The sequence below is a fragment of the Liolophura sinensis genome, chromosome 7 (assembly GCF_032854445.1).
Source record: "Liolophura sinensis isolate JHLJ2023 chromosome 7, CUHK_Ljap_v2, whole genome shotgun sequence".
NCBI classification, from domain to species: Eukaryota; Metazoa; Mollusca; class Polyplacophora; order Chitonida; family Chitonidae; genus Liolophura; species Liolophura sinensis.
Window position 1 is genome coordinate 38356174 of NC_088301.1, and position 12621 is coordinate 38368794.

Genomic DNA, 12621 nt, shown 5'->3' on the forward strand with positions numbered 1-12621 from the left:
CTGCGTAAGAAGGTGGTTATGTTATAGTGAGATCCAGATGAATAGGGATTACGTTTATAGCAAAAGGGCGGAAGTCGTTTATACAGTGGATGACTAGGACCTTGTGAAACACATACCATGCGTGAAAGAAAGCCTGTGTATTAAGCGCCTTGTACCCAAAGTTGGAAATCCTGATTCCATGTAAAGCAAATTTAAAGAAGTGCTTTGTGTTAAGCCAGTAATTACACGTAAAGCGTCTTTTTGAATTGCCTTAGTAGGCCTACGCTCAATCAGTCAAGTTTTTCCGCAAGGTATCGGATTGTTCATCGGCATATCGCATATGCTAAAACTCTTGTAGATGATTTATGGACTTTTCCTGTTAAGCACGCATTTAAATCCCTTTAACATGAAAATTTTTTGGCTGGCATTAGCTAAGATACATTCTTCATGGTCTTTCCATGTTCCATGGTTAGATAGAGTTATCCCTCAATGTTTATGTTTATTTGTGTTTTAGGTAATGAACATGTTTTCTTTCCAGAGTTAAATTCAACCAACTATTTTGGAGACGATCTTTCTTCACACGACAAATCATGTTCTAAGTTGGACATGGTATCCGGGTGTGTGTTATTGTCAGTTATGACCCACAAACAAGTATAATCAGCAAATAAACGCGTGCTGATCATTGGTTAGATCATTAATATACAACAAGAACAGAAGGGGTCCAAGAACAGAACCCTGGGGAACACCTACACGTATTTTACATAAACCGGATTGCTTCCCGTTAATAACAACTATCTACGATATCGATCTGTGAGATAATCTTTAAAGCTCTCTAAAAGAATAGCTCTAATACCATAACTCTGAAGTTTAGCAAGTAAACCTTTATGCCACACTTTATCGAAGGTTTTGGAAATATCGAAAAACAAAACAAAGACTTCTTTACCTTTGTCTAAAGCAGTAACAATATGAAAATATATATCTACTAACTATGTACATGTTGAGAACGATGGAAGGAAACCGAATTGGCATGGAGACATGGAGTAGCAGAGAAATGGAAACACCAAGCTGAAAACCCTTCTTTCAAAAACTTTACTGACACAGCTTAAAAGTTAGATAGGTCGGTGATTCTTAGTATCATGTTACATTAGCAATTGTCCATTGTGAAGGAAACCTGATTTGAGCTAATTATTATTTCAGAGTGCAAAGATTCTGGTACATAGTGTAGTAAGAGTGCCTCTTTTCCACTATCATCTATACAAACAGGAGCAAAGTAGTTATTTTGAATAGTCCCCGTTTCTGTGGAGCGGTAAGCATGTAGACTAGGAGATTTCATAACTGGTGGAAATATAGTACCTTGAGGCTTTATCTTGGGGAGGCGTTTGTAAAGCTTCCAGCGCTTTTTTTCCACAACAATTAACTCTTAGTTCCATGTCAGCAAATCTCTTAACGTTGTTATCCTTTGCTTGTTGGATAAGGCTGTTTCTCTGTTTCTTATCTAGGCATCAATACTGAAATTATGTCTGATACGTCTACTCGTTTTGAAAACTTCGTGATATTTAAATTCACATTTTAATTAATTGTTACAGTTTTGCTAGGTATGTATTTTTAGCACAATATAATATATTGTTAGTTATTTTTTCACGGTAGGTTTTTACCGATATATCGCCTGTTATGTCACAGGAGCACACGGATAGAGCTGTGCAACAACTTTTCCAGTCTGCTTTATCATAATGTCACAGTGTACGTGCATAGTTCTTCTCGCACACAATAGAATAATTAACTGTAATAAATGTTGGGCGGTGATCACTGCAGCTATTTGGCAGTATCTCCGAGTTCAGTGTGACAGATGAAAGGATTGCTACAAATTATTGGGTGTAGTAAGGTGATGGAGGATGGCCGTGTTAGCTCATCAATGATCTGGGTCAGTCCCAGGCGACATGTGCGATCACCTTAGTGGTATTTAGAATAATCTAATAGGTTTTCACTAAGATCACCAAGAATTACTGTATTATTCTTTGTTTTCGTTTTCTATAGCATATTCAACAGTGCCGCAGACACTTTCCCATTTTTCGACAGGAATATTTGGCGGACGCTATATGACACTGAGTAATAAATTAGTAACATCATAAACTTCAAGCTAAATAATTTCAATAGACTGACACTCCTAATCTATGTAATTGGGTAACAGCTAAAGTTTTACACGTATAAGCACGTACACCTCCCCACACTTGGTCACGATTCCTTTTAAATAGTTCACTATAGCCTGTCATAGAGATAGAGGAATTACTAACATCTTCAGTACGATGGCTTTCGGTTATTGCAATAATATCAAATTTAGATAAATTAGCATAAATGGTATCCAACTTATTCCTTAATCCACATACACTCACTCGAACGATAAATACGGATACATTTATTTATACTTCTGAAGGACCTGGATTTGTTCAACGTCACCACAAAACATCAGAAGTATTATAAGTACACATCGCAAGTTATGCAAAGCAATTTACTGAAATATTGCGGTATAAACTTTACTAATAAAGCCTAATTATTAGGCACATTATTATTCGGGACAACTAGGAAAGTACACAAAGTATGAAATTACGATGGAACCATGCAAAGAGAAGTAGACAACAGTTTTCTTTCATGTTGGAAAGACGCGAGGATTGTTCTAGGCCAACGAGTAAAATCAGTATTCGAATCGTGTGCCAGACTGCTGCCGATAATAAAATATTAATCTCAGTTGCCCTTTGATTGCAACTGTCCATAGATTCAACGTGGAGATCTAATTTAAAACGATGAATATTTAGCATATGGCAACGAGCTTAGTGCACGACCGTCTTAAAGGCTGTCCGTCGCTTTTAGCCACGAATGCCACGAAGATTAAGGTTGAAAGCAAATGAGTCGCCAAGATTCATAGGACTGAATAACCAACACAACATGTTAGGAGATATAGGCCACAATGTAGTTACTGATGAAAAAAAGACTTATATTTGCAGCACTGGGCGCAGTGATTCAGATAACCACCATATCTTATATATTGTGGCAGTGGCTCAGCTCCGTTTCTGCTCAAAACACATTTTGCATTGGCGTGACAGTCGTGTTGCGGTCGGGTCAGCTTATTTGAGAGTCTTACGATAAAACGTCGAAGGCCAGATGACGTCATTGTCAATTGAAACTTATTTATATATTTATTTGATTGTTGTTTAACAACATATTTAAGAATTTTTCACTTATACCGGAGTGCCCGACATAAACCACAGACCCTATGACATGTTACTGAAGAGCATTCTCACGTGTGACATACTGATATGCATAACGTACGAAGGTCTTCCAGCAACCTGCGAATGGTCGTGGGCTTTCATATATATATATATATATTGATTGTAAACACTTGCACCTTGATCCCACTTGATCACAATCCGTTTCCTGTTAAACAAGATCTCCCCTGACTTCCCTGACACAATTTAATGCAGGTACCACAGCTCCGTCGGGTGATACCGAAGACTTTGAAATGGTAGGCCTACTTGTTGCTGTCTGGCTCAGTGCTTAGCACAAGGCAACAGGACTGTTTGGTAAGGTGTCAGGACACTGCTACTGGGCGGTGTGTCAGCTTTGACATGATACATGAGCGACGGCAGCACTTAGGTGGTGTACCCTTCCACAAGAAGAAACAGTATATGTATACACACTTAATGACTCCTCGTCGTCATATGTGAAAAATGGTTAATTACGACGCAGGGGCCTAAAAACCCCTAGCATACATAAGCATACATGTTTACCAGAAACTCTCTTTGAAAGTATGTTAAAGAAGTCAAAAGATGCCAGTAGAAGGATACATGAAAGGTTTGTTTTTTATTTCAAGATATGGTAAGATCCATTGGTCAGTCTGGAAATTAAGTGCACTGCAGTTATGACATCAACGGTAATAGCTGTTAAAATAATTCTGTAGGGGCAGAGTCCAGATGGGGGACTCTAAACTGGCCCAACGGTGCTTTCCAAGAAGTTTCAGTATTGACGGAAAATATGCCTAAAGCATGCAGAGGGTTATCAAAAAAAATAGAAAATATGTATCAAAACTGAAAAAAAAATCGTTTCTTGGGCAATGGATAATATTATTTCCCTCAAAATAATAATCTTTTTATTAGAGGCTCTTTTCACGTATCCTTAACAAGAGTCAGTTGACGATTTTTCCCGTTTGTCTCTACCTAGAAAACTTATTTTCGTAAGAAGACTTTGTTCTACACCAATGAACAAACGCCATATACTCGAATCTTCCGTGTAAATAGTATAGTCGCTAAATTGGCGACGTTTAACCTGCATACATGGCGACGAAGCAAACTTTAAAAAAGATTTAGAAAGTAAAGCAAAATTCTGACAACATTTAGGTCGACAATGCAAAATTAGAGAAAGTTTACCACCCGGAATAAAACTCCGACTAAAATCGTGACTAAATTGAAACAGTCCTGTTGCTCTCGCCTGGTAATTACCTAGTGTCTTTATTTAGGTCATTTTCTTGAAAGGTTAACTCGATAGTTAAAAAAACTGTAAGAAAAGATTCAGTCGAGCTTTCGTCTAGAATTGGACGAAGACGCAAGGCTGATTCTAAAGCGCGAGATTCAATCATTTCTTGGAATCTCGATGTAACGTCATCAAAATGTCGCGTTGAAGCCCCACATCTCGACGATTTCTTTCCTATTAACGTTGTGGGTGGGGGGAGGGCAAGGCTTCTTGAGAGCACGGGGCATATAAAATCCTATTTTAGGAAAGTTTCATTGCTCTATCGGTTGCAAGCAAAATATACCCTCATGTGGCCTATTTCTTCTTCAAATGGCTATTACTCGGTCTTGTGTGTCCTGGTAATCTTTTGTTTCCCAAAACCCCTCTATCATGAATCCCCATGAGATTCTCTAACGCAATCTTCATCTGTGTTGTTAATTATCAGGTTTCTTAGGGATCTAACATCTTTGCTGAATTGCTCCTGTATGCCTTGGAAGTCTTTTGACAATTCCGCATTTTGCTGGCGAAGGCCTTTCATTTCCTGTCAATGTTGCATCATTACTCCACGCATGGGGGCATTTTCCCTGCTGAAAGATATGTACAGCTTCCGCGTTTCTTCCTCAAATTTGGCAAATAAGGAATCTTTCTCGGAAATCAACTTTTCCATTTCATCTTTATGAGCCGTTTTCATTACATGCTCGAACGCAGTAGCGTTTTCCTTCAGTGTTGAGATTTCTTCTGACAGGCGTTCAATTTCTTGTTTCTGATGTAGATAATCATGATCCATGCCTTTAGTCCCCTTCTCCTCCTCCTGGCGAAGACCTGTTTCAATTTATTCTTCAATGTTTCATTTTACTCTTCGTCCTGTTTCACTGTATCCTTCAGACTTAATATCTGTTGTTCCATTTCTTTCATATGAAAGTCCTTTTACGAACTTTCTCCCTTCATGACAGTTACAATATTGTCTTTTCGTGTCAGGTTTTGTCTTAGCTCGTCGATGTCACAATCTTTTGCCACCAACATTTCCTCTTTCTTTGAGATAAGTCTATCCGTTTTCCGCTCGTGCTCCTTTGACATAACTGCATTGCGAAGCATTAGGGTATGTATTACATTACTGACATGAGCCAGGCCTTCTGTGAAGTCCTTCGGAAAGACCTCTATGTTTTCTTCGCCAGTTGCTACTGAATCTGTCGATCCAGCTAGATACCTTTTGGGGTTAAAGGTTTCGTGTTGATACTCAAAGGACCATCGTCTTCCTGAAATACATGTGAAACGCATATGTACTGGATCAGTCATTAACAGGTCAAAATTTATATGTGCGGTAGGTACTATACATAAGAAAATACTTACTTTGCAGATACTTTTATTTATGTGGCTGTATTTTTTTCTGATCTCATAATTATCTTTCATAGTGTTCGTGGAAGAATATTAACGGTGTGCATTAAATTATTGCCCTTCGGAATTAGGCTGAGCAGTCTACATGTTGGCACACGTTATTCCCGTTTTACAATAGTACAAATGTATGGTGGCTTATATCGTGATGTCTACAGACATAAAAAAAAACATTATTAATATAATGAAAGACATACAGTACAGAGAGTAAAACCAAAGCAGCGACGACAATGTAAGAACTGGAAAATGGTAGCACGTAGCCGTGTAAAATACTACGGCTTGTCAATTTACCTCGGTTAGGGTTTTGCTCGTAATGTTCATGCGTGTAAATGCTTAATTGGTAGCAAATTACAGGCGCCTGGCACCATGGCTTAAGCAGAATTAGTTTGAAAAATTAGAAGTGATGTTTATTGCAATTTATTAGTCGTCACTTGTCTAGAATTACACAAAATGCTCTGTTGTCATCATATTTGAACATATTAACATCAACCGACCATTGCCAAATCTCAGTTAGTAACTGGTCACGCGCAACTTGAATCCAGCTTCTTGTCAAGAACCATGTACATAGCAGTCACAGTTTTTAGATATCCAAGTTCAGAAATTTACATATACGTGCATCATTCTTGTGAAGGGGAGGAGAGACGATCTCAGCCCTTGTCAAATGAGATGGTGTATATACTGGAATCCAGTTTGGGCTATACACCGAGCATGGATGTAAATTCTATTGATTTTGAATCATTCATCGAACGTAGATGTATAGTTCATTGATTTTACAATAATAGTCCGTTTATTTTAGCAGTTTCAAAGTATTCGCACACTTCCTTTCAGTCCCACTTTTCGAAACTCCTTTGCTAACTCCGAAACCCATTCCCTACAGTACAGCTATAATTGAATGGATGCTTCAAAGCGGATTTTATCATCCTTAATGGACCAACGTATGCAACATATATAAAGGAAATACGTCCCTGATTTTCAGATATGTAGTTAATTTATTTTGCGATGTAATAAATTTGGAATGCTGTGTTGAAGGCTATATATGTACAATCATGCCTGCAGTATATTGCCGGTTAGATTGGAGAGTCCCAACTATTTTACCGTCTATACTCGATTTACATCATTCCAAAGTCATTCTTCTGTATTATACAATGCATACATTTGTATCATGCACGTCCTCCACTGACTCTATGCAAGCCATTCCGGTTGCAGCTTCCTGGAAAGTGTGTGTGTTTTTCTAGCATGCATGTGTGTAGCTAATCTGTGTCCACATACGATATGTCCACATATAGGTGCTGCAAGTCAAGAGGAATATTCACATCAGGAGTTTATTAAAGCCTTCGTTACACACCATCATATTGCTTAACGCTTATAAATTTCTTTCATTTTGTTAATTATAGCATTACCATATAAAGCAATGCAAAATCTGATGATGTGGGAATTACAATTCGTGGCATATGGAGCTGGGAAATTATAGATAGCCTTGGATCTCGTGTAGGGAAGATGGCCACACTTTTGTGGTGGAGTTGTCCCTTTGCATCATTTTACGATCAGTTACTGTAATCCTGTCATGCTGATGACTGTTTGCATGTAAAAATTGAATAAACAAGATAATTAATTGCTGACCCGTGTATATGATATACAGGCACTGTTCAGCTTTCAGTAGGGACTACTTGGAGCAAGCCTCGAATCTAGAAACCAAAGCCTAACTACAAGCACGTGTTAAGTAAGCTCAAAACAGCTGAAATTGATGTATCTGTGCAAGCTACAAAATCCTGATGCAGCTTTTTTAAATGTTCTATCTTGGAGTGGAGACATCGCGACATTCTCGATTCATTTAGACGCACGCATCACCAATTTCCGCTTCTTTTTTAAAAACATAAATTATGGGTTCTTACAGTGGTGTAAGTGTAAGTATGAAAATTGAATCTCAAATGCTGATCATGGAAAAGAAGCCATATCCATATAGGAATAAACACCCTTAATACTAAACTGTTTTATATGTATATTTTATGTTTATAAATGTGTTGTGTAGTGTAGGAGGCCTGAAAACATTAGTGACTCATGATGTAGAAATCATCAAAGACTATTCTTTCGTCAAATTAATAGCCTTGCGGGGGTTACTGTGAATGATAAAGGCTTGTTTTCTCACTATACATGTAAAGGAACTGTTTTCAACAAGGTTTGTCCGGAGGTTTCAACTTAACTCCGGTCGAAAATTCTCATGACATGAAGGGTTTCCATTTACATTTTCTGACATAACTCTTGACTTCTGCCGTAGGCAACTTCCGTCACTGTCTGTTGGTAAATTAACTGGTCTTGATGGAACAATTGAAATGTTCAGATTCATCTATATAACTATTCCATTCCCTTTCATTTATAACTTGTCCATCGAAACAGGAACTATGTGCCCGTATATATGGCTAGAAAAAAGCCGTTGTCACACCATTCCGCATGCAGATATGGACTTATAGACGATGTAAATAATTAGAGACCCATACTGATTAGTATTGCCAGATATTGACATGTATGAATATCAAGGAAAAGGCTGTATACGAGCATGCACCTCTATCATTCCTTGCCTTACAGTAAACTAAATTAACTCGCATTCAAGAATATACATGTCAGCGATGGCAGATGTATCTGATTCTCTATTAGATAGTATATGAACACAAGCCTGCTCACAGCTGACAGGTGCTGTTTTGCTCCAATTCAAATAAAAAAAATGTATTTTACACACATCACTGATCATAATATCTTGTCATCTGTATGAACTAAATAGTGTAGGCATCGTGAAACAGGAGCTTGATTGGTTCAAACTTTATTTAACTGTCTGGAGACAAGTAAGTGTCAAGCAAATTTCAAGACGTACTGGCTACTGTGTGACGTAGCTCGAGAGTAAATTTTAGGGCTCGTATTGTTTTTTGATACAACAACCTACCTGAGGCTATAAATGAAATTGGCAAAGTATGCACAGAGTACAAACTGGGGCGCTACACCTAACCTATGCCAGGCATGCTGTTACCACTTTTGGTCGAATGTTCTCGATCTATAATAAGCACTTTCCTGTAGTTTGACTCAGTCAACAAAAAGAGCCACAAAGCCGTGTGTTAAACGCAGCCTACTGACATATATTTGTTAAAAAAAATAAAGAAAGAAAAACGATTATACCGACTGAAACTAAAATATACAGGTGATCCGTCTGAAAAAAAGTTCAGATCCTTTAGGATCAAGTTAAGCAATATTATTCTTTTAGCAAGAAAATATTACTTTGAAAATAAATGTGAATAAGTTGAAAATGATATATATTTTAGATGAACATAGAAATTTTAAAATGAATTAATGGATCACATGAAATCATCAGAACTTACGTTGTCGTTTAGTATACTTGGTACTCATACAATCGGTCCTGCTACAATAGCGAATAGCTTTAATAAATACTTTTACTCTGCAGTAGTTTGGATTAAAAAATCCCAACAGTTAAAGATTTTGACAGAATTCGAATGTCAATCGTTAAACTGCCCTACGATAACGTTTCTACCCCTTTTCCGCTTATATTATCAACTTATTTATATATATATGTATAGTTTCTGGTTCATGGAAATTGCACAAATTTAGAGTGTTAACAAAAATAACAAGGGTAATTTATCAAGAATACTACATATATCTGTACTTCCCTGCTTCAGTAAAAGTATCGTCAAATGCAGTATATTGTCATGTAGAAACTAATAGCATCATCTATGGAAACCAAAATGGTTTCAGAGCAAATCATTATATGTTTGTGGCTGCGTGTTCATATGATGATATGATTAATTACAGCGTTCGCTAAGGAGTAAACTGTAAAATATGTTAACATTTTTCGACCTTTTAAAGGTATATAGAACCGTAAATCATACCATACTTTGGCGTGAACTTTAATATAATGAATTAAGAGGTAATAGTAACTCTTGCTTTAAAAGTTATACTTGTATATATATAAATCAGTGTGTAACATTTTCAAGGACTTTGTTACAACTTAGTCTATACAATGCTGAGTTCCACAAGGTCTATTCTGTGACTCCCTTGTTCGTACTGTATATCAACGATCTCTCTCGTGTATGCGACCTTCTTCATTTTATTTTATTCAAATTTTAGCGTATTAAATATGGCGAAGTCTGAAAATATCACTACAAAAGAACAATCGTGTTGATTGTATAACACCACTGAGATCTGGAATATATGTTGACTGCGCGGTAAACAAACCCTCCATTTCAGAGGTATCCAAATATATAATACAAAGCCAGACGTTTAAAAAGCTTATCTAATTATTATTATTCCCTCTTTTAACGTATAACATTATACAAGTAGTGATAACCATGCAGGAAAAGGTCTGACGACATTGGTGATATCGCCAATATGTAAATGACTGAGATATTTTTACATGGTATCTATAATCTATTTCGATAAAAGTCCATAAACCAGGAAGTCCACGAAATACAAATTTGGCAATCAACCAACCCAAACAATCAATATCTGCGCGCATGCATACAGCACCAGCCAGTACTATACCTTCACACAGGTATGCATACAGTTCCCTAATACCTGAATTATGTCAAAAAGGTTGCTTGAGTTGCACTGTGTATAGAATTTAATGAGTCCCTAGTTGACAGACTGATTGGCAATGTTTTCGTCTTGGTATAGCATTAATTAATAAAGCATTTATAGGAGAAAACGTGGTCAGATTCTGAGCAATATATGTACAAAGCCTTGTCACCTGAAGAATGCATATTGCACACTATATATTGTGAAGCTCAACTGTTTCATTAATGTAAATTTATATAAAGTATCTAAAGAAATCAAATTAAAGCATTGCTGGTGGAGTTGTGTTAAATACTATGCCCAAGATCCACCGGGCAGGCTCCCATGCCGTAATTTGGACATTCCTGAACGTTCATAGTAGTCTGCATATATTATGTACTGCGCAATCAACATATATTCAGATACCGGTAGATTTCTGCAAAGTCAAAAGATGCAGTCAAGAGTTTCCAGGTGATGGTAAAACCTTGTAAAGGCCTGTATAGGCTCTGTATATACATTGGTTTGGCTGTATACGCCTATGCCCATAAAACGTAAACAAAGTTAGAATAAAGACTGAAATCATGCAGGAAGTATATATAATCACTCTCTGTACTTATACATGTACATGTTACGCAGGATGTACCATTTAAACTCATTTAAATTCGCTGAATTGGTAAACTGATATATGCAGAAAAGTCTTCGTGTTTTTATGTGTACATTAAATCTATGTATAAAATGTATATACTTACACACGCATGTGTCCGCTGTTAACAGCAATACCTTAAATGACAGGCCTATATTACCTTATGGCACTGGCAAGCCAGCAATGACTCTAAATGGACGTATGTACGTGTGACAAGGGGGATCTTCTTTCGGTCAATATAAATATAAACCCTATCTCATCGTGTGTAAGTTATAAAGGTAGAACAACTCAGCCTAGGCATTTTGTGAAACTAGGACAATGCATGCATGTATATCATGCAAGAAAGCCCACTATGAAAACCACACACGGAGGCACTGCCATGCAGTTTACCATATGTAATTAGTATGGAATGTAAAGGGCCTATATGATCCATTCGGAAAACAAAATTATCCGTGCCGTACATCATTGGTTGTGCCAGTAGATAGATTAGACATAAAATCCGATTAGTGATTCTTTCATATGGGCTCTCTGTATGTATGTATGTGTATTATATTATATCTAGCTCAAACTAACTTAATCACCTATCTGGTGTCTGTGACATGTTGTCGATGCGGCACTTCTGTGATTATATAGGGCCTGTACATATAGTTAACATGCCTGTATATCAATAATCGTCCCATTCGTCTTGGATAATTTTGGTTTGCACCAAATGATGTAAAGATTAAGGTGACATTTACTTAATTCGATTCTGTGTGACAACAGGGCAAACAACAAGAAAACTAGACAAAACGTGCGCTTGGTTCGAAGTGGGATTCGAACTCTTGAAAATCCCGTTTACATAGATGTATTTAGATGTGCTTTTAAGATGTATAATAATAATAGTAAACAATAATAGTAAAACATCATACTTTATAATTATGTTTTTAGGAGAAGACTAGGCACAATTCTTCAAATAGATATGAATATCTAGAGGTATTCACTAAAATATCCCATGGTAAAAGCATCGTCAGGGATGTCCCAGTACAAAGGAGCCCTTGGTCACGTGACGCATTACACTGTCGAAGCAAGATGGCGGAAGCAGAAGCGGCAGGTGAGCGCGAATATCGACTTACGATTTAAAGAAGTTTGCAATGATTTGAAGAGGAGCGTTGATAATAAGTTGTCGACTTGAGAAGTTTACAAAATCAGTGTAAAAAAACCTGTACATAATAACTCATTTTGGTCAGGTTATTATTATATCTGCTATATTTACTATGAGAGTCATGTTTTTTTTGCGACCGATTGATTCGTCCGTCCCACTGACTGTTGCGAGTTATTTTCAGTTCTGAGCATTGAACGTGGTCTTTCAGCCTCCATTATATACTAGATCGTGTCAGTAATGTCGCCTTTCTATTATCTCCATGTGCCTTAATCTCAAACCATCGGAACATCGGCATTTCACCCGAAGTTTTATGATAGTAGGGTAGGCAATAAAACAACAACAACATGCTTTGGTCTTATTTGTGAATTACCATTGAATGTTAGATTTCATTAACTGCTCCAGGTCTGCTTGATGG

At 37.1% G+C, this 12621-nt stretch overlaps 1 protein-coding gene across 1 annotated transcript; it reads right to left on the reverse strand.

Annotated features, from left to right (window-relative positions):
* Positions 1–3824: 3824 nt before the first annotated feature.
* On the reverse strand, positions 3825–9265 carry LOC135470895 (nucleoprotein TPR-like). The gene is given in 3 exon segments (XM_064749945.1): positions 3825–5301; positions 5415–5735; positions 9237–9265. Coding segments are annotated over 3 exon segments (783 nt in total). The 5' UTR covers position 9265; the 3' UTR covers positions 3825–4867.
* Between the last annotated feature and the right edge of the window lie 3356 nt (positions 9266–12621).